This window comes from Pteronotus mesoamericanus, unplaced genomic scaffold (assembly GCF_021234165.1).
Source record: "Pteronotus mesoamericanus isolate MK-2021 breed Mesoamerican mustached bat unplaced genomic scaffold, CSHL_Meso_final contig_192, whole genome shotgun sequence".
Lineage (NCBI taxonomy): Eukaryota > Metazoa > Chordata > Mammalia > Chiroptera > Mormoopidae > Pteronotus > Pteronotus mesoamericanus.
The window spans coordinates 1,827,998-1,850,168 of record NW_026555082.1 but is presented as its reverse complement, the minus strand read 5'-3'; the positions used below and the strand labels follow the sequence as shown (position 1 = coordinate 1,850,168).

Sequence of the window (22,171 nt, the reverse complement as noted above, 5' to 3'; positions counted from 1 at the left end):
CCGCCCATCGGGAACAGGCGGCACGAGATCGGCCAGGTCGGGAAACCCACCTGAAGTCCTAGTTCCGCCCCGACTCCCCCATCCACGCACGGCGGCCTCCCATGTCCACGGAGTCCACTGAGTGCGGGTGGGAGACAACAGGGAACAACGCCCCGTGGTTGCTGACAGCGAGCGCTGTGTCACCAGGCCCACAGTGGCCACGGGCCGCATCGGTGCGGGCAGGTGCGGTTCTTCTTGTCAGTGCTCCCCGGACACCACAGCACAGCCCCACTGACGCAGCACTCACACTGTGTGAGGGTCACAGGGGACCCGGGGGCGACAGCGTCCGCAGGAGGGCGCACACGGGCTGCGCGCCAGCACCACGCCCCTGGGTGTTCAGGGGCCCGCGTGTCCGCGGGCTGTGGGATCAAGGGGCCCTGGAACCAATGCCCCGCGGACCAGGGACGGCTGTATTCACAGGTTCGTTCAAAGAGCCATTCTTCATTCTTTGTTGAAGGCAAACCCTATGGCAGCGCAAGAAGGGGCTGACTGAACAGACGTCCCTTGTTGCGTGGCATTTACCTTCTAGAGGGAGGAGCGGACAGTGGAAGGTACCAACCCCAGGGAGGAGCGCTGTGGAGGGCGGGCCCGGGGCGGGGGCAGCGCGGGGACCGGGTGCAGGCGGGCAGGGGCTGCAGTGATCTCAGGCTCAGCCAGGAGGCCCAGAAAGGCCTGCCGGGGCGGTGAGGGCGGCGGACTGCAGACGTGCGGGTGGCAGACGGCAGGCGGAGAGGGCGTGGGCCAGGCCCTGTCCTGCGCAGGGGACGGCGGCTCACAAGGACGCTGAGGGGGCAGTGCCCTGCACGAGAGGGCGCCTGAGCGGGGGCAGGGAGTCAGGTCTGCACTGGGGAGCCAGGCCATGGAGGCCCAGGTGAAGGGGCCCAGGCCGAGCACCCAAGGAGGAACCGGCCCAACACGACCTGGGCCGAGCGTGAACGCACACAGGCTCTGAGGACAGAACGCGAAGGAAACGGACCCTCTGTGTCCGTGTCGCTCACTCCGCCTGCTGAAATTGTACTTTGGACGTACTGGGTAGAGCGGAATCTCACTTCTGCTTTTTCCTGGCTCTGGCCCGGAGCGGAGTTGAAGCGGCCCCCAGGCGGCCTGCCACACACAGTGGGCCCGGGCCTCCTGAGGAGGGAAACGCAGGCTGGGGAACCCCCGCAGCTACCGGGATGAACGGTGTGCGTGAAGTGGAACAAGCTAAGAGCCATGGCAACTGTGCGTGGCCCTGAAACGTGGCCAGGGGCTGGGCGGCAGGCTGCGTGGAGAGGAGGAGGGGGAGGACGGGCAATGAGGGGTCCCTGGCTCTGAGTCTGAGTGACAGGCAGGCGGTGACAGACAAGGACGAGGTAGGGGTGACTGAGCTGGGGAGGAACCCAAGTGTCCTCATCGTGTCGGCAGCGAGTGAAAGCGAGGGGACGACGAGGCCCAGGGCGAGCCGGACCTCCGGCGTCCGGCGGGCGCCAACGGAGAAGGTGGGGTGGAGAAAGTGAGTACGAAGCTCTGAAGCCCCACGTGTTAGGAGAAGAAAAAGCAGAGAAGGGCCCACAAGTCCATGAGGTGGGGGCGGGGTGGAGAGGCCAGGAGCTCTGCTCTGGGCATCAAAATGCCACTTGGTCAGGGGACGGAACGAGACGCTCGGCAGGGAAGCGCTCTGGCCGGCCGGCAGAGAAGCCGGCCTGGGCTCGGGGAGGCCGGGGAGGGATCGATGAGGGCCACAGGCCAGGCGGGGCTGGGGGCCACAGGGGAGACTGAGCGGCTAAGGAAGGAGGTCTCTGTGAGGTCACGGGCACAGCCTCAGGGCTTTCCAATCAAGGGAGACAAATTCTGAAACGCTGCAAGGCCTCCTCTTACAATCACGTTCATAAAAGCCAGAAACACGATCCGGACATTTCTATGTCAAAGCCTCCCTTTGGGGGGCTCGCGGCCCCTGCCTGTCCCTCGCGTTCGCCCGCACCCCCACGTGCCCTATTCTGAATGCGGGGGAACGGTCCCACTTGTGATCCAGGGAAAACCACACGTGAACCCACGTTCCCATCACTAATGGCATCAACAGACAAGACTCTCCAATGGCACTAAACTCGTTAGAAGGGAGCAAGAATAAAAATCCATGACTGCACGGAAGCATCACCGCTAAATGAAGCTTTCTGCAACACTGCACTTCTTTCTCTTTCATTACAACGGCATGATGAGCAGGAAAAAGTTACGTTTGGGGGCGTGAGTATGCATTTTAAAATGCAGATGTTAATTTATAACTACAACAACTCAAAAACCACAGCCTCTGGAAACGCTGTAATGCGGCCGCAGGCAGAGCCGCCCTGTGGGCGGGAGCACGCGCTGTGAGGAGGGCCGCTCGCAGGCCGGGGGCAGGAGGGCCACATGCCACTTGCGTCAACGCTGCACCTTTAAAAAGTGCATCACTATCAGCTCATTTCCTTCGATTAAAAAAAGCAACAACAAAAACAAAATTACCAGGATGCACAGAACTGCCCTTCTGTGATGGGACTGGACAGAACACTGCAAGGCCACGGCTGGGCCTGGCTGGGCCCCCACCCCCCCCCAGGGCCAGGCGCAGGAGGGGCCTGCCGCTGGCGAGGCGAGAAGGTTCACAGCCTTGGGCTGGCAACAGGGACCGGGAGTCAGGGCCTCCTCCGCGCCCTGGACTTGATCTGCAGAGCCTGCTCAACGAGCGGGCCCCGGCCCCAAACCTGTGGCAGAGAGAGGCAAAGTCTAGGGCAGGGCGTCTCTTTACATGTCAGTCATGGAAGAAGCTGAGGTGACGAGTTCTTTTAGATTTTACACCTTACCCAATAATCAAAACATACTTGAAAATTCTCTGAAATTACTATTCTATGGCTACAACTCTGAAATACTGAGAATCTGTATAAGGATGAAGAAGGCTAATTGTATCATCATATAGAAACTGCCCCTACAATTCCTCCTCCCCAATACACCACCACTACTAGTCATAAGAAGGGAACCTGCTGCCCCTCGGTGCGCCTCACGCAGGCTGATCACAGACGGCGCTGCTGTCCTGCCCCGGGAGTGCTCACTATGCAGCCCGGCTCCGCGGCCCGAGAGCCTGTCGGCTGAGCGCAGATCCTCCCCACAGGGGCCGACCCCACAAGACTGCTACGAACAGAAACCTGGGACCTACTCTCAGAGGTGGCAGGAAGCAGAGACCAGGGGTCTGCGGCCAGCACTCGCCGGGGAGGCCAGAAAGGACTGGGTCCTTCCTCCCGCCAGACCAGCACAGGCCCAAGGGCCCGGGACCACTGGGAGCAGCCAGCATGCGCCTCTGCCGACCGATCTGAGCAGATCAGGGGCCAGGCTGGGAGGCGAAGGCAGTGGCACTTCTAGTGGGAGCCGTGACTCTTAGCCTTACAAAGAAACAAAGTTAACAGTGAGCGTTGCGAGTTGTAGGTGATGTGTCCCCTACTGGTACTTCTCTAGGTCCCAATGTTTCTATAAGCAGATGTTTAAATTCCTTTTATGTTTTAATTCATGGAAAAAAATTACCATTTAAGATATACTTGGTGCATTCCCATACAGAACTCTCTCCCTGCCTTTAATCGCAGGTGGTTCTCCAGGACCTACAATCCCACATCAGGCAGCCACCCAAACGCACGCCGTGTTTTCACGTACCAGGCCACTCCGGAAAGGAGGCGACGGCCCAAGCAGTCACCACCGGGTCGTGTGCGGTCACTGCCCATGTGTCACAGCCACAGAGGAGCGCTCTGGCGTGCGAAACAGACAGCATGACGGACAGATCGATGCGCAGCCGAGCGGAGCGGCACCGCCCTCGGCCTTGCATGCGTGCGCCTCTGCCCGGCCACCTGCTCTCACCTGCTCATCCTGGGAAACTATTTCTGCTTCCCCTTCAAACACGCCGTGTCTTGCCTGCCACAAAGCTGGTCCCCCTTCCCTGGAACTTGCCCGGGCACCTGCCTGGGCCCACGCTCCAGCCCACATTAGCACCACGTCCACACCCTGCGTGCAGGCGGCGCCGGGTAGGAGAGCCAGGGCCAGGCCCCTCAGCCAGGAGCCAGAGGCTGGGCGGGCAGCCCCGGGCCTCGGCCGCAGGGCTCCCCTTGCTGAGCTGCGGCCGAATCTGCACGTGCTCAGGAGCAGACGGGCTGTTCCGGGAGCGCCGCTGGAGACGGCGGTGCGGGGGCCTCGGAGACCGCGGGGCCGGTGCAGGCCCTGCTGATCCTCTTCCCAGGCTCTCCCCATAGGTCCTCCTTCTGACCTCAGGGATGGGACGGCGAGTCACAGGCTGGCAGGCCCCACACGACTGCGTCTCCCGGCCTCTCAAGGGGAGCAGGTACAGTTGGACTGCGGCCCCACCCTCCATTCCCCAACACCTGCCCCTTCCCGGTCCTACCCAGTGCGGTGGCGTGGTCACCAGGAACCCACGGTTGGCTCCCCTGCCCCCCCCCCCCCCCCCCCGACTCAGCTCCAGGCAGCAGCCAGGATAGTTTCCAAAACCGCCTCCCGACCGCCTCATGCTCCCAGGGGTCCCGCCCACTCGAGGCGCAGCCCCCAGGTTGCCCCTCCGGCCCCGCAGCTCCACCACCAGGCCCTCACCTGCACGCCCAGCACAGCGCCCGCCCCGCCCCTCCCGGGCTGGCCTTGGCCGCAGCCAGCACTCTCTCGAGGGGAGCTCTCCCCCCCGCAGTTAGGGAGGCTTCGCAGTTCTCTCTCGGGCCCAAGGTCTCCTCTCCTGTCACAAGTCCCCGTTTGCCGCGCACGCGTGTGTATGGTGTGTTGCAGGGCAGGGTCACCTGACACAGCAGACCCAGTGCCGGGCACAGGCAGGACATCAAGGTCCATCAAATGAACGAAAACGCGGCCAACTCTGGTTCAGGCCCTCAGCTCTCACCTGGACAGTTACTAGAGCCTCCTCACTGGTCTTGCTACCTTCATTCTCTCTCTCTTCATTCCAATCCACCTTCCACAAGTGCTGACAAGAGGTCTAAAAAAACACATTTGATCCTGTCACTCCCTTGAGGAAAAGCCCAAAGGGTCCCCCACAGCCTCCAGGTCAGACCCGGTTTGCGAGCACGTCCCAGGGAGACTCGTGCGGGCTGGGCGCGGCGCACCTGCCCAGGCCCGACTCCCGCCGCTCCGAGGCCCCTGGGCCGTGACGGCCGCACCGGGCCCCGCACGCTCCTCCACACGCCACGTCCCTCCTTCAGTGCCGACGGCCTTTCTCATCCTCCCCCAGCTCCTCTGTGTCTTCCAAAACCGGGTAACAACTGTCACCTTCTGGAAGCCTTCTCAGGCTTCTGCCACTGAGCTTAAGGTTGGTTTTTGTTTTACAGGAGCCCACACACACCGACACGCGGAGCTAGCGTGCCCCGTGCTCTCTGCGCCGAGCGCTGCGCCGACACACAGCCGCGCAGCCCGCCCACCTGCTGAGCCGCGCACCGGGGAGGACAGGGGCCCACCCATCCTGCCGCCCCGCGGGGCTGGCCGGCCATGGCCGGGGAGAGCTTGTGCAGTTAATTTCTAGTCTCACGTCTATCCCCATGGTGGACCTGACCCAGGCAGCTCCCTTACCCTCTCTGTGACAAGCCGCCCACCTGCGTGACAGGGACAGCCGCCCCCACCCCCGAACAGGGGGAACAGGGGGAGCAGGCAAGACGCTTGACCCTCGGACTCTCACACCGACGCAAAGTGCAGGAACGGTGCCCGCCACCCCCACCCCCCAGCGGCACTCTCCGAGGGACAGACCTCTGGCGGCTTTGCTCCTGGACGTCCTAGCCACCACCTGATGACAATGCCACCCACACAGCCAAAGGACGACCGTACTGGGCAGGACAACCAATGTCAGGCTCGAGCTCTAAATGCCCCGTTGGCATCACACCACACACAGTCCTTGCTCTTGTGGCCACTTTTCAAATAAAACGAAAAAAAGAGCATGAGATCACTTGTGTTTAAAGCGCCAGGAGCGAGGGGGCACCCCTTAGCCTGCAGTGTCCGGTGTCCAGAGCGAGGGACGGGCCTGGCCGACGCGTCTGCGAGCTCAGGCCCGAGGCTCCAGGCCCTGCGGCCCCCCCCCGCTCGCCCCTCCCCCAGCTGTGACACACACGCGCCTTGTTCTCGGAGTGGCGTTCCGTGCCACCCTCGGTGCGGGCAGCCTCCCGGCCTTGTTTATGTGGTTCCAGTGCCCCTCCCCGCGGCGTGTCCCCACCTCACCACAAACAGAGCCCCACAGTGAATCCAAGTCCGGGTTCATCGTCTCTGCAGCAGCACAGGGGGCTGGTTTTGTGACTCGTCTCCCCCACCGGAAAAAAAAAAAAAATCAGAGGGGTATCATCCAGCCAACTCAGAAATCACTTCCTCGGGTGATAGTAATAAAGTATGTAGGAAAACAGAACCATTTTCTGCTGAAAATTTTTAAATGGGAAACAGAATTAAATGCTTTTCGTCCACAGCCTGTTAGTCCCGACGGCACAGTGTGTTTCCAGGCGGCCCCGATGAACTAGGAGAGGGGTGACGTGTTCGAAAGCGCTCGTCAAGCCCCCAGGGGGTCACGCAGCAGCACTGTGGACGGTGCTGGACGTGTGTGGACGGCACGGACCGCATTGGCTGCAGAAGAATAAAAATTCTAACTGCAATTTGTCAAGTTGAATATTCTTCACCAGATAAAATTATTTCTTAACAACCAGAATCTATAGTGTGCTTCTGTTCCAAGGTGACGGCATTACAATCACGCAACAGCGCAACACCACTTGTCCTTCCCGAGAAGTCGGATCCCACGTGACCTGACCCTTGTCAGATCAGGGCTGAGGTCACGAACAAAAGGGGGGACCCAGGCTCCTCACTCAGCCGGCCCACACCGCCTTCTCCACGGCTGGGAGAGTCACACCGAGACAGAAGAGGGGAACGCTGAACACGCCATGGCAATGCGCGGGGCCAAAAAGCCACCGCCAGCTGTCACAGACATAACCTGTTTGGCAACGTCTGCCTGCCACGTGTAACAGCCTTGATGTGTTCCTGAACAGCCGGCTCAGATAGCGCGAGCTCCTTCCAGAATGAAACTGAAGATATGAGAAACCCCAGAACGTACTACAGCACTGGCAAAAGCTATGTCGTGTGATCCAACTGTAAGCGCCGGGATTTCTAACTATGTCAAACATGATTTTAGAGCAAATATTTTCAAAAGCAAAATAATTACTCCTCAGCCAAAGGCCTGTCAAACATCCACACAAAGCTTTAAGTACAATGTAAGCCGCCGAAGGAAATGTCTTCAAGTTCTTTGCTCCACATGAAAATTTCAGATGATGTGAACAAAGTCTGGAATTCTGTATTTTCTTATTTAAATCATAAACAAAGACGTACAGTCTGACCCCATCTCTACTATAACAGCTTTAAAGCAGCTGCTATAGACACCTGAGCATGCTCCATAAAAGACGCACAAAACAGTCACCCCAGGGAAGGACAGGCAGAAGTCAACGAGCTCGCGGGCCACACTGAGAGCTGGGTGGCGCAAGGCAGGGCAGCCGGGACGTGGGAAACGGGCTCAGCGGAGCGCGTAAGGTAAGGCCCGCTCCCCTGGGCGAGGGCGTGTACATTCTTGAAGGGAGTCTTAGCAGCTAAGACAGGGTGCTACTTACTTCCTCATTAAATAGTTTGCTAGTTTCTTTTTTGATTGGGTCTATAAGCTGGACTTGGCCTGCGGAAAAGCCCACTAGGAGAGAGACACTTTCTGCTGTGGCTGTGAGGTGGTTGAAGTCATGACAAGTAGGCTGTGTTCCTTTGTATATCCTTTTATCTATTGGTTTACTCAAGTCAGCAGCCTGGAGGAGAAAGAGAAAAATACACACAGTAAACAGCACATTGAGATGAGAACTCTAAGTCAAACTATTTTATACTCCACTATGATGTTCCATCTTAAAAACAAAGGTATTTAAAATACTTTTTCAGGTTTTAGCATTTTATCAAAGCACTTTCACATACCTTAGCCAATCTGACATTGTTAGACTATCTGTACAATGTTTATAACTGTTACTTTCACAACTTATTTCAAATATATTTAACTAGTCAGACCCCTGGACCTCAGGAGGAAAAAATCCTTGAGATGCTAATTCAGTATTTGCAAAATGCAATCGAAGCATTTTCTAAAAGAGCACCTCTGACCCCATGAAAGCGCTACAGCACCTAAGCGCTCATTGGAGAGTTACCTGCAGCCCAGTGCTTCTCAAAGCGTGGTCCCCAGACCAGCAGTGGCGGTGGCAGCATCACCTGGAAACTCAGAAATGCGAATGCGCAAGCCCCGCCCTAGACCACACGCCTCGGAAACCAGGGGGTGGGCCCAGGAACTGTGCTGACAGCCGCCTGGGTGAGTCCACGCTGCCCCGCTGCGGTGGGAGGCCCACTGCGGGAGCCGGCGGCCCTGCGCCCCACACAGCCTCCCCAGCACCTTCGCAGGTGGCTCTCCCCACGCAGCCCTCGCTCGCTCGCTCGCACGCGCGCGGCGCTTGTGCCACCTCTGAGCCTTCCTATGCCCATTCAAGGTCGGTAACACTCCCCCCTTTTACCGGGGAGAAAACAGGTTTCACACAGTTAAATAGCTCAGCCAAAGTCACCACACCTACCTAAGCATGTGGCAGGGCTGGGTTTGAAACCAAAGTCTGTTGACCATAAAGGGGACAGGGAGAACACACACAGCCATATCCCCCCCAAAGGTAAAACCAAATGACTTAGACTTGGGCTAAAATGTGACTTTTTAAGGCACTCCCTCCATTCAAAGCAGGATTCTTTTCTTCATGGGCGATGTCCTGTGTAAGCCCGTGTGCTGGGCTGCCATTGCGGAGATAGAGGAACCCCCCCACACACACACACACCTGTCGGAAAATCACAGGTGGAGGCAACTAACGCTGGGGACCGCATCCTTGAAACATCCTGGGCGTGTGCTGTACCGAGTGTTCTGATGTTTGACTTTTCAGACATAAATATAAATACTGAGAAGAAAAGAGGGCCTCAAAATCACAGGCAGCTCTGAGCAAACACATAACCTGAGCCTTTGGAAGCAGGGCCCTGAGTGGCACAAGGTGGAGCTCAGGGCACACGGACCCTCCCCCGCCTCATCTCGGGTCAACAGGTCAGCAGAGGTGCGAACCTGCTCCACTGCCTGCAGGGATGGTCTGGGGGTGATCTCAGGGTGCACCCACCAGAAGGAGCCTGGAAAGGTGTCCTGTGAACAAGGGACTGGACAGAAGAGGTCCTGCCGCTGGCACCAGGAAGAGGGGCCTCCGGGAGGGAGCAGGTGCCGGGCAAGGGCGCGGCCCTCAGCCCGCCTGACATGCGGGTGGGGCGTGGGGGTGAGGGGCTGGGGCGAGGCAAGCAGGAGAAGCCACAAAACCAGAAAGGAGCCCCTTACACCCTCACCCCCAAGGAGGGACAGCAAATCATCTCAGAACAAGGAAGATATCAGCAAAAGTAAAAACAGCTCAAAATACAAAGCAAGATACACTGGCAGCTAGAGACAAAACTCAAATTTGAAATACGAGCAAATTAAATTGTCTCATGATCTCTATGTCAGCATATGTAAATCTAGAGGCTTTTTAATAAAAGTTTGCTTAGGGAACTTCCCCCTAAAAGAATACACCTAACATTACATACGGAAATACAAAAATCAATTTAAAAGCCAAAAATTAACAGAGAAAACATACTACCATAAATGAAATGAGCAAAAGGATGCACAACGGTTCTCAGAATAACAGAGGAAGTAAAAGCACCTATTTTTCCAAGTCCGGCTACTAGTTCAAATCTAGATTCCTTAGCCTCAGTTCTTATTACACAGGGGCAGGCAAAGCAGGTTTGCAGTGGTGAGGGCGCAGGACACGAGGCTGACCCCCGCACCGTGCGTGAGCCACCGCAGCCCCGCCCGCCCGGCCACATACCTCCGCCCACCCGCCCGCAGTCGGTCTCCAAAGGCCCGGAAGGCGGGCCCCGCCGAAGATTAGATCGCCTGTGAACAAACACCTGAAGTGTTTTTAAATACCAACGGAAAGACTGCTTACTCTTAAATCATGTGAATATTCTGAAAACATCCTGTTTACTCGTTTGCTTAACAAACTTTCTTCCTAGATAACTGCTCTCCAGGTGAACCAGTCTGTGAATAGTTTAACAGTCTGCAGTCAAAATTAAATTCAGTAACTGTGAATCAGCTTTATGGCAGTCTGATGGAGTCATTTTTTATCTTGATTTTAATTTTTAAAAAGTCTGCATTTTGTGTGCCTCTTATGTTTTTCTTTTACAGAATTTTTCTTTAATTTTACAAAATTTTTAATCGGTCCAGATAGACTAGAAATTTTAAAAACTGGCCCCGGGACGCGGGGAGCAGGAGCCGGAAAGGGACAAAGGCGGGCAGGGCGCTCCTTCCGAAAGGTCGCCCTCCCCAACGCCATTGGCGCAGGTGGACTTGGACAGCAGAAGTCTGGCCACGCAGCGCACCGTCTGCACCCCGCGAGGGTCACTGTGAGGCCTGAGCGACGCCAGGGGTGTGCCCGCAGGAGACCGCGTCCTGAGAAACCACAGACTGCCACCGGCGCCTGCGCGTTGTGGGGCCAGCATGCGCACCTCGGCCTTACCCTGCCCTCTTCCTTCTGCGGCCAGTCACGAGGCTCTGTCTGTTTTTCCACGACGTACGGCGGCCCTGTCTCCTCTTCCTCCTCATGCTCCGGGGACGGGGGTGGGGGAGCTGGGGGTACGCCCCCGTGTGCTCTGAGCGCACACGCCTTCTGGCAGCAGCAGTAACCACCGGAGCCGGCCACTCCCTTCCCCCATGGGGCCGGCAGTCCCGCAGTGGCCTCCCAGGCAGAGGCGGCTGGTGGGGAAAAGGGCCCACACTCTGGAGCCAGGCGGGCCTAGCCCCAGCCTTGCCTCCCCTCTCGGTGGCCAGGTGACCCTGTGCAGGGCGCTGCCCTGCGGGGCGGCAGCGAGGCCGGCAGTGGCACAGAGGGAGCACACGGCGCGCAGGCGCACTCCACTGGTAGCGCCACTGTCCGCTCGCCCCTGTCCTTCTTACTCGAGTCAGGGGGCTTCCCACCGCCCATCACATTCGCGTAGGACGCCGTACCCAGCAATCCTGTCCTCCGTAGCCTGGCCCCCTCCGGCCTCCCTAACAGCGACGCCAGCTTCACCTGCGGGGCGCCTTCTGTGCCCAGCAACCTTGCACTGGCGTCTCACGAATGCACCGCACCCTTCCAAGTCGGCAGGGGCGACGCCTGCCATGCGTTTCCCAGCCCAGGAGCCTGCGGAGGGATCCAGGGCCGCGGGCTGCACCACCGGACGGACGCGGGCCTGCCCCGCCCTCCCTCTGGCTCCAGTAACGCACCCCCGGCCGGAGCCGCCTCCGTCGCCTCCCCGGCGCTCAGCCACCAGTGCAAGCCCTTCCAGCCCTGCGAGCGGCTTCCCAACCGCCGCTCTGTGCGCTGGCGTCCTATTCGCGACTCTCCAGGCCTTAAGTTCTTCCGCAAAACTCAGTACTTAACGGCTTCGGTGACTGTAGCGTTGTTTCATGCCTGTCATCACCAATCACAATAAAATTACAACTACGACAGAAGATCCCAATAAAAACTCCTTTAAGGAGAACTTCTTTATTAAACAGTTACCACTCTGTTGTTCCACAAAATTAGCTTTTGTTCTTTCACTTTTTCGGCTTTTTGGTGGATTCTGCATAGATGGGTTTCAGACACTTTGGGATTTTTTTATGTTTCTGCATCCTAATTATTGCCAACTATCTGAAGTTTTAAGGTATGAAATTATACCAAAACAAATGTATTACAATATCTTACCAATTTGAAGAACTAGATCGTATTTGTTCAGTCCCAAGAGAGTATCCAGTATGTCATACATGCTGAGTATCTGTTGTATGAAACTGCAATTGTCTTGAATTTTTCCAATGGTAAGATTAAATTTTATCATTATTCTCAGTTTCTGCATAAGGAGTTTAATAATTACAAACAATTTGTGTCTTATTCTCAACTTCACAGAAAAATGTTGAATGATGGTTTAAAATTCCTACTACAGAAACAGGATTTTTGGCTACCGAAATCCTCAATCAGTAAATACAAACTTTAAAATGTCACATTGCTCTTTCCCTTGGACTTTTAATCCGTGAAACCCTTGGCGCTCTTCTCGGGACCCGCACCGCGGAGGCACGGTGTCGGCGAGGCCGGCTGCGCAGCGCCCGCGAGCACCCCCTGCCGCTCCACCTCGGCCTGCGAGAGGGGCCCTCCTGCCGCGGCTCCACCTTTACCCCAGGCTCGGCCTGGGCTGCCGGCCCCGCCCCGCAGCTGAGCCAACGGGAACACAGAGGGCCTCGCGCCCAAAGGGAAGGGGCCGCCACAGGCTCAGTAGGCCCGCGCTGAAACTGCCACCTGCCACTGCGGAGGACCCAGGAGCCTTTGCTGTGGTTTGGAAAATGTCTCAGAAACACCCCTTTTGGAAAGTGTGCATCGGATTATGACACAGGGGTGCACTGTAAATAATAAAGGTGGGCCTCACACTCGGAGTCAGGCCGCTCCCCAGCTCACACTCCCCGGTGCTCTGCCCGGCCTGGCACGGCCTCGGCTGCCCTCCCCGCCACCCACTTGGCCCCGGAGCTGCCCGTGCTCCCCACGCCTCCGGCCTGCCCTCCTATCCCCCTCCCGCTCCAAGCGCCTTCCACAGCCCGACGCCCTGCGGACTCTGCTCCCGGCAGCACCCACGTCGATTCCCAGGGGTCGCGCCTCCGAGGAGTCTGCCTCACCTGGGCCAAGCGCTGGTCGCTTCCCGCCACAGCAGCCCTGACGCGCTCGCTGCACCCCACACACTGCGGACGCCCGGCCTCTGAAGAACCGCCAAGAAAGCCAGGAGCTGCTGAGTCCCTGAGGGCCCGAAGAGTCGGTCGGAAACGGCAGAGCCAGCCCAGTGCCCGCCGCCCCAGCGTGCACGGGAGGCCCAGGGAGACTGAGATCTGCTTCCCACAGGCCGTCCTCCGCCCTCCTCCGGGACAACCAGCGCTGGGGCCCAGCCGAGCACGGGCTCACCGCCTCGGGGAGAAGGGGCCCCGCGCGGTCCCCCTCCAACTCAGGACTCACAGTCAGCCGGGCCGCCAGGGCTGCTCCGTGGTCTTTCTGGGGGAGGTTTTTCTCCCAGGCAGGCTGCGGCTTCCAGGGCCTGCGAGGGGTGAGCCCGCAGCCTGGGCTGGACACGCATACTCAGCAGGTCACCCCGGGGACCTGGGGAAACGCCCGCACCTCCCAGATCACAGCATGAGCGAAACGGGGCCCTGCCCACCCAGAGCTAAGACACGTTCTCTTTGTCAACAAAGTTCAAGCATTATTTAACCAAACTTCCTTCCACCTGGTGAAAACTGGTCTGGCTCTCACGACAGAGACACCAGCAGCGACTTTCTACCATCTCACTGCCCGCTCGGCACGCACAGGCCAGCCACGCAACAGGCGGCAGCCGGCCGTGCGGCCCACACAGGGCCCAGCGCCCGCCTGTCTCGGAGGGAGGCGGGGACAGCGCCCGTCTACTCTGGGACTCTCGCAGCCCCTCCTCCTCGTTCCTTCAGTTCAACAGTTATGGCCCCAAAGCCCGAGTAGCTGACGCAAACAGTATTTAAGGAGCCTAACCCTTATTTTTAAAAAAAGGTATCAGGGCGGCCCTGGCAGGCGTGGCTCAGTCGGCTGAGCACCGACAGGCCTGCGGTCCCCAGTTGGATTTGCAGTCAGGGCGCAGGCCTGGGTTTCAGGCCAGGTCCCTAGTTGGGGGCGTGAAAGAGGCAACCACACACGGGTATTTCTCTCCCTCTCTTTCTCCCTCCCTTTCTCTAAAATAAATAAATGTTTTTAAAAAAGTAAATAAAAAAGGTATCCGGGGTGTTAAGTCACTTAGGTTTGGGATCACTAATCCCAGTAAAAAAAAAAGTCAAGCAGCCCTACACTTTCAGGGTCTGAAAGGACAGCAGCTCATCTGTCTCAGGCCAGGCAGGCGGGCAGGCGGGCGGTCTCATTAGTATCCGCTGCAGAAATGAAACAATTCTGGAAATGGAGGGAAAGAGAGCTGTTAGGGACCAGAAGAGACACACAGCCAGACATAGACGAAGCAAACATTTAGTCCTTTTGGTGACAAAAACCCTGACAAACAAGGACCGCTTCCGCGGGTGCCCATTTGTGAAAGGGAACAGCCATCCCTGGCAGACAGGGCTCTCACAGCACCGCCACGCGCCAGCTCCGAGACGCTGTCGCAGCCCCTGATGAACGGAGGGGAGGCTGCGAGGGGTCCCCGCGGGGAGGCGGCAGGGGTCTGGGCGGTGCGCGGCAGCCCCTCGCCCCTCCCGCTGCACTTGCTGCCCAGACAGGGGGCTGACACCGCCCGGCAACCGCTGCTGTGTGGCCCCACGCCCCGAGCCGTCCTGCGGTGGGAATGAAATATTCCAGCCTTGCTCCATTTGGCCCCGATTCCAGACCCACCTTCCCCTTGCATTCACCTCACAGAGCCGTTTTTATCAAGATGGGGTAAAAAAAGTCCCAAGCATGATGCCTGGCACCTGAGAAAAGTTAGTTCCCCTCTTTCAAACTTGCATATCTCCTTCTGCAACCATTAGAGTTTGCTGCTTATCCCACAGGCTTTGAAAATTCTCATCATTCATTAATACCCACAAAAAAACTGAAACGAGGAGAAGCAAGAATATTTCTTTCGGCCCTCAATTTCCTGCAGAAAACAGCAGAATCCAGGTGCAGAGCATGTTTTCCTTCCAATATAATTCTCCCAAACGAGACCGTATCTTCCCTCCCCTCGTCCTTTCTTGGACACCGGCCAGGCCCACCCCTCACTAAGAACGGCCGCCCCGAGTCCTTAGGGACAGCAGTGCAGAGTCCCGTGCCTCCCTCCGCCAGGCTCTGAGTCTGGAAGGAGTGCCCACTGCTCACGTGCCAGGCCCTGAGAGGAGGGGCGCGGCCTCCACGAGGTCGCGGGAAGGGGGATAAGGCCGAGCGCCTCGGCAGCCAGGCACGGGGGTGGCGTGACGTGCCGGGGCCACCTCCATGTCATCCCACAGCGGGAAGAGGCGCACGGTTACAAACAGCGCAAATGCGTTCCGTGAGCTCTCCAGAGCGACCCCGAGGGACAGCTCGCTGCTCACCACGGAAACCCCGCCGGGGACCGGCTGTGGGCAGGGGGCGCCGCAGGACGCGCCTTGTCCCCCGGCCGGTGCTGTCAGTCCCGCATCTGCTGGAGTAACAGGTTCCTGCTGTGATCACCTGCCACTTTTTCCCAAGGCAGCCTGTCACTTAAAACTTCGCAATGCGAGATCTACTCCTCTTCCCTCTAAACAGTTTTTTAAAAATAAGCTTAAAAGCTGCTAGGCTGCAACATCTTCGCTGCTTCTTCATTTCCGGCATCGCACTCCACATCCAGGGCAAGTCTACCACAAGGCGCGTTGCCCCAGGGCTGCTGTGGGGCTTTGTTCGGGCTAGTAAAAGACCGACTTCTCCACGGAAGAAACGCTGGGATAAATGTCAGATACATTCAATGTGCACTCACCCAACACCAGGTCTCATCACATCAAAATGCTGACATACTCAAATGACCTATATTTTATTAAGCCCTCCTGTTAAATACGCATAGAACTCGGCATTCCTATCCCTAAGGGAACACCAATGTCTCCAGTGGAAGGAAAGGCAAGATGCTTTCACTTTTGCAGAAGAGACTCACTCGATACCCTCAGAAAATAAGTGTTCCTGGCGGCCCTGAGAGGGGCCGGGGCGGGAGCTTGGGGACTCTCTAAAAGCACTGCGACGCCCTGGCGAACTGGAGCCATGCCAGGCAGGGCCGCGCCCAGACGCCACCCAACGACTCCACTGCTGCTTCCCCAGTGCAGACAGTTCACGCGCTGCCGACGTCTGGCGCCGCTCACAGCCGATTTTAACATTTTCTTATTCAAGTTGCTGAGAAACAAAACAATAACCGGCAGAGGAGCTCCTATTTGAAGCGAGAGGCCCGCACCCCTCCCCTCATCCCACAGAGAACCTGACACCTGGGGGAAGCGGGGGTGGGGGTCGTCTGCCCAAGGTTCCAGATCCCGGGACAGTGCTTGCAACCACAAGCTGTTGCTACCTTTCTTAAAGTCACCTAACTTCAGTTGGGACAATGAGCTATTGAATCTGTAACATACAAAATTTCCAACAGTGACACCAATGAGTACCAATAATTTTACACCAAATAACAGCATTCTGGAGTGAGTACATTTTCCAAGAGAAAGCAAGAGAGGCAGAGAGAACACTCCATTTGTCTTACACAACGAAGGGAGATCAACCACTAAAACAGGGCCTAAACGTTGGCTTTGGCCTCTCTGGTTCAGTTAGTCTCCAATCCAGCCAGGCCTCCGCTGAAGAAGTGGTCTCAAACCAACGAGAGAGGCAGAGAGCCGAGCCGTCCTAAACACCACAAAGCAAGCGTCGGGCCCTCCTTCAAACAGAGCCGCAGAGCCTCTCTGGCTCTCCTCGCATGGGCTCGTGCTGCTAGTCGTCCGTCTTGTCTGTTGTGTTCCCGAACTAACCCAGCCTTTGGAGGGCCTGCCTGTTTCACAGGCCGCTGCGGGAAGAGCCACGTACCCATCCCTGCAGATACTCCCCTGTGTGAGGTGCAAGCCCTTCGAGGTGCCTGGAAGGCTCCGGCGCTGCGCTGGTAGGGTGCGAGGAACGCAGCATCACTGGTGTGAAAACGCGGGCCGGTGAGGTGGGCGCACACCAGATCACGGAGGGGAGCCGCATCTCACCCCGTGGGTGTGTGAACTGGCACAGCCTCTGTGCGTGGCAACCTGGCAACTCGTACCAAAAGCCTCCTTTCCTTCAGACACAAATTCAGCCCCTAGGAAGTTATCTTCAGCAAAGGCCTTTCCAGTGCGTGAGCTATTTATAGCAGCTACAAGCTGGCCTGACACAAACGACCACCTACAGCTGGCTACATGCGCTGCGGGCCACACACAGAATCCTACTCACACGGGACAGGGCTAAGCACAGACACAGGCGACCTCGGACATATGCTCGAGAAGCACACACTCAATAACTCTATTTACACAGAGCTCAGGAATAAGGAAAAGTAATCTGCGATGCTGGGAGTGAGGACAGTGGTCACTCTGGAGCAGTGTGGGGAAGGGGCCACAGGGGAGGCTGTGGGTGGCCAGGGATGCCGCTTCTTAGCCCGAGGTTGATTCTACCTTGTGAAAATTAATAGCACTTTAAACTTATACACATTCCTGTCTGTATGCTATCTTACACGTTAAAAAACTTTAATGAGCAAACGCATGTACAAAGACAGTCAACTCAGCTCTGTAACAAAACATTACTAACAGCCTATGTGTTCCAAGAAGGAAGTGGGTCAATATATCATGTAGCCCCTTAAAACGAAGTTATTTACTTATTTTACTATGTCATTAAATGAGAAATGCAACAAACCTGGCTGTTGTGGCTCAGTGGATTGAGCACCTGCCTGCAATCCAAAGGGTCACCAGTTGGATTAGCAGTCAGGGCACATGCAGACCAGGTCCCCAGCAGGGGGCGCACAAGAGGCAACCACACACTGATGTTTCTCTTTCGCCCTCCCTTTCCCTTTAAGAATAAATCAAATCTTTAAAAAAAAAAAAAAAAAAGCAACAATAAAAATGGGATTCTAAAGACAAAAAGAATCACAAAGAGATCTTAAAACTGTATTCACTGTATTTGTACTGTAATCATATTGTTAGTAATAACAGTACATTTATTTTGAATGTCTTATAAAGCAAAACAAGTTAAAAGATCCTTATAAATAAAGAGACCAACAGTGAAAAATATTGACATAGAATCTGTCGAAAAACAGATTATATTCAAATGCAAATTTTTACATATGAAAAGGTAGTTTTATTTCCCAAAAACAGTTCATGTATATAGAAAACACACAGAAGAAAAGCTACACTACTTGGGACTGGCTTTAAAGCAGGCACCGAGGGAGAACTACAAGGAAATGCGACCACGGGCGGAGCTGGGGACAGGCAATGGGAGTTCCTCACAGCGTTCTCTGCGCTGTGTACACTGGAAGTCTTCCAGAATTAAAAAAGTATAATTCTGTTTGAACCACATATTTACTTTTATATATATATATGTTTGCAAAGAAAACATATTTGAAAAGAGATTCACCAAAATATTAAAAGTGGTTATTAAAAGGTGGGGTAGTATTTAAGTGACAATTTTGTGCCTGTCTTAATTTCTAACTTTTTCTCAATAATTGTATTTTACTTGTATTAACTTTTTGAACAGAAGGAGAAAAAAAAAAGAACCACGGGGCAGAAACACACTGAATTATCCGAGCAGCTGTAAAGGGCGTCGAGGCCTCGCCCCAGGGCCGGGGGGGCCAGGGAGCCCCGGGCTCGCGCACAGTGACACCCACCCCAGAAGGAGGCTGGCTGCGCCGTCAGGTGCGTGCGGGAGTGAGGCGACGTGCGGCCGACAGGTGATGCTTCACACGAACGAGGACCACTGAGGCCGGTTCTCGCTGTTTCTGCGGCACCAGTGATGCCGCTCGGAGTGATGACAGCAGACGGGAAAGCGCTCTCTGGGAGCCAGTGATCAGGAGGCAAACACGGCCACAGCTGGTCGGCTCCATCACCCTGCACGTGGCCCGGGAGCGTCAGAAGGGTCCACTGGGTGCTCCCCACCTGCTACAGCGGCAGATAAAGATGACTTTCGGGAGCTCTCTTTTGAGAAATCCCATCTGTTCCAAGTTTGCCTCCTGATTTTCCTCTGATGAAGATCTAAAACGGAACCCACATCTTTTTCACGGAATTGAACTGAGAATTTATCACCAATCCCCTGTTTTTCAAGAAGTTCTAGGAAAACTCAATCCTCAATCCAAAAGACATAGCTAAAAGGGTTACACAGTAAAACTTACATTTCTATATTCAGTAATACTTTAGCATTTAAAAGTTAAAGCCTTGAGGTCTGAAATAAAACGGTTAGGCTCAGCAGGGACGGTATTGAATTTAGAGTCTCGGCTGGGACAGACTGTCTTCTAAATGTAGGTTAGCAGGCCATCGGCCTGGGACTGAACGAGACGCTCCACAGTGAAGGCTGAAATGAACCATAATATAAGCACTCAGCGTTCCTTAGCTCACGTAATAAAACACACAATTAAAAACTTGCAACCACTAACTTAAAAAGTTAAATATAAAGCTATTCATAAAGAAGTGGCCTGAAGAAGCAATTCATTTCCCAGTGTGAATAGTTGTGTGATATACATCTATATACAATGGTCTACATTCATGGAATCAGAGGACAAACAGAGCTGGAGAGAAGCTTAAAAAAAAAAAGACAGGAACATTTGCTCTCAAGATGCTGCAATTTAAGACCAAAGAAGTAAGCGGCCTACAACCAGACAATGAACTCACAGTGCAGCTAAACTGGAAGCTCTGGTCTCCCTCCCTGTTGAGTGCACTGCGCCCAGCAGACACAGGAAAAGCACCGGGTAACCGAACCCAAGGCCCCTGCTCCTCAGGCTCCTCTCCTCCCCTTTGGCCTGTGGTCTTCTTGTTTCTACATCAGATGACAGCAACTAGTTCTCAGAACTTGAAACTATATTATTTATAACCTAAAGTACAGAAGACCTCGCAAAACTCATTAAGCTTAGAGTAAACCAAAAGACTCCCGTTCAGTCGCCCAAAGTTCACGGGCGTGTCCCGGCCACTGGCAGCGCCTCCGGGCTGCAGAGGGAGCAGGCGGAACGGCAGGGAGCAGGGAGCTGCTCGCCTCTTGTTCATTTGAAGCTCTCTAGCCGCTGTGTCCTCAGCAACGGAGGCCAGAGCCTACTCACACTGCTCTCTCCCAGGCCCCTGGCCCCTTCCAGAAAATGTTCCTGTGCAGCGGGGCCAGTGCCCATGAATGAAGCTCCCGCTGCCAGGGACGCTCGTCGGCTCTGTACGCACACGTAAGGGGGTGGCAGAAACAGGCGGCCGTTATGAGCGAGGCTGCACGGACAGGGAGGGCTAAGAAGCGAAGGCCAGCGGCTCAGCCTGTTTAGGCGAAGGCTGGGCTCCAAACACCGACAGGCCCCGTAAGCAGCTCCAGCAGCCCCGGACCAGAGGGCGGTCCTTAGAGCGGTGTGCGGAGATCACCTGACCTCTCCTCCACGCAGGCCACTGCAGCTAGGTCTTTCAATTTGAAGAGACAAAAAAATAACACCCAAATTTTCCTGTTGTCCACAGCAAGTCCAAGGACTTGCACTGTTCTCACCAAGCCCTCAAATCAAAACCACATACTGCGTGTTGGGTGTGACAAGTCACAGCACGTGCAAGGACTTGGAGGAGGAACAGGGCCGAGCACTGAGACCCCGCCAGGGCCTGTCCCTGCAAGACGGGGCGGAGAAAGGCACTGTGAGGCCGGAGCTCAGGCCCCAGACGGGGCTGTTCCGGGGGCCGCTGGCCGTCATCACAGGACACACCTCCTCTGCCTGCGTCCCCGGCCAGCACCTCAATGAGCTTACATTTTTAAAGGCCCCGAAGGGGTCTGTGTGTGACCTCACGTCAATCCCGCCCTCCACACAGGGTCTGACCCAGGCAAACAAAAGCCCTGAGTGACGTGCCATTTCAAGAGCGTGAGTGAGACCTTTTGGAGAAAGCCCTGGCTGCAAGGCTGCGCTGCGCCTCCCGCTGCCGTTCCCTGCCCTGTGCGCGTGAGCGTGTTTCTCGCCTTTCCACACCACCGCTTCCACACAAGGGGAACGTAAGGAGACCATAGGCCCCCCTTACCCACAGTTTCGCTTTTGAAGTTTCAGTTGCCCACAGTCGATCATGGTCTAAAAATATTACATGGAAAAATCCAGAGATAAATAATTCACCGGTTCTAACCTGCATGCCGTGCTGGGTAGTATGAGGGAATCCCACGCTGCCCCGCCCTGTCCCGCCTGGGACATGACTCATCCCTCTGCCCGGTTCTACCGCAGCACATTCGCGTAGCTTCTACCGCAGCACATTCGCGTAGCTTCTACCGCAGCACATTCGCGTAGCTTCTACCGCAGCACATTCGCGTAGCTTCTACCGCAGCACATTGTGAGAATTGCTCTATTGGTTATTGTCGTTAATCTCTAATTTATACATAAAACTTTATCATAAGTATATGCATAGAGGAAAAAAACATAGTACGTGGTGGATCTGGTATATCTACAGTTTCAGGAAGCCACTGGGGGTCTTGGACTGGGGATCTTATCCCAGCAGATAGAGGGATCCCAGTAATAAAATACTTCTAACAGTGTTTAAGGATTAAGGGGTTAAAAGGTGTAGCGTGATTAGCATACAAAGTGCTATGTGAGTATTAACTATTGTCATTGTTAAGTCAATAACATCCATTTACGTTTGTTAAATGCACTCAAACCAAGAAGTGCAGTGCACCAGCATGAAAACAAGCCTTTGATTCCTCATAGGCCCTTAAAACGTGTATTTTCCTATTTAGTTGCCTGTCCAAAAACATGTGTGCATAAATATATGTGGGGGGAACCCTGGAAAGTGAGAACGGGTAAAGTCAGGAAGGTCGGAGGGGAAGCACACAGAGCCTAAGTGAGGGGCCCTCTCGCCCCTTCAGCCCGGACAGCGGTCCCCTGGGTCGAAGCAGCGCCCAACTGGCCGATGAGCGTTCACGTCTCTCTGACAGTACAGCTGCGCAAAGGCCAAGCCAGCACCACTAGGCACTCTTTCCAATCACTTCAGACTTTCCTAAGTTCAGTGTAGCATCATTTCTTAAGTTGTAAAAATAAGTCCAGAGGCTTATTTTAAACTGTCTAGTACAGCAGCGTGTACCTCAACGGAAGGATTAGTTCACTTCTGAGCAGTATACTGAGCAGCGCGTGCAACGTGACGGCTGGACACAGGAGAACGTGCAGGGTGGGCGACGACCTGAAAGCCGCTTTCGCCACCCCCACTTCTCTGACGTGCAGTAAGTAAATGGATGGTAAGAAAAGGAAATAAAATCGTCTGTTTCTAGTTCTAAAAAGGCTGAAAGGCTGTGCTCAGTGGGTGGGGCTGAGACGCCAGGAGAGGCCCTGAGGCGCGAGCACGACAGACACTGGTCCCCGGCCACAGGCCAGAAGCGCTCCCGTGTTCTCA

The 22,171-nt window shown here is 55.5% G+C and overlaps 1 protein-coding gene across 3 annotated transcripts in view; it reads right to left on the bottom strand.

Moving 5' to 3' along the window:
* WDR20 (WD repeat domain 20) overlaps nucleotides 1–22,171 on the bottom strand; it is a 47,556-nt gene that overhangs the window by 4,992 nt on the left and 20,393 nt on the right. Inside the window, exons 2-3 of one of the 3 annotated variants that reach the window (XM_054567739.1) lie at nucleotides 7,665–7,847; nucleotides 4,925–5,017 (exon numbers count right to left, since the gene is read on the bottom strand). The exons of 1 other annotated variant lie outside the window; for it this stretch is intronic. In XM_054567739.1, coding sequence (XP_054423714.1) covers nucleotides 4,925–5,017; nucleotides 7,665–7,847 — 276 coding nt within the window. The remainder of the gene's footprint in view (nucleotides 1–4,924; nucleotides 5,018–7,664; nucleotides 7,848–22,171) is intronic. One more of the 3 variants, XM_054567740.1, reaches the window with a different exon arrangement.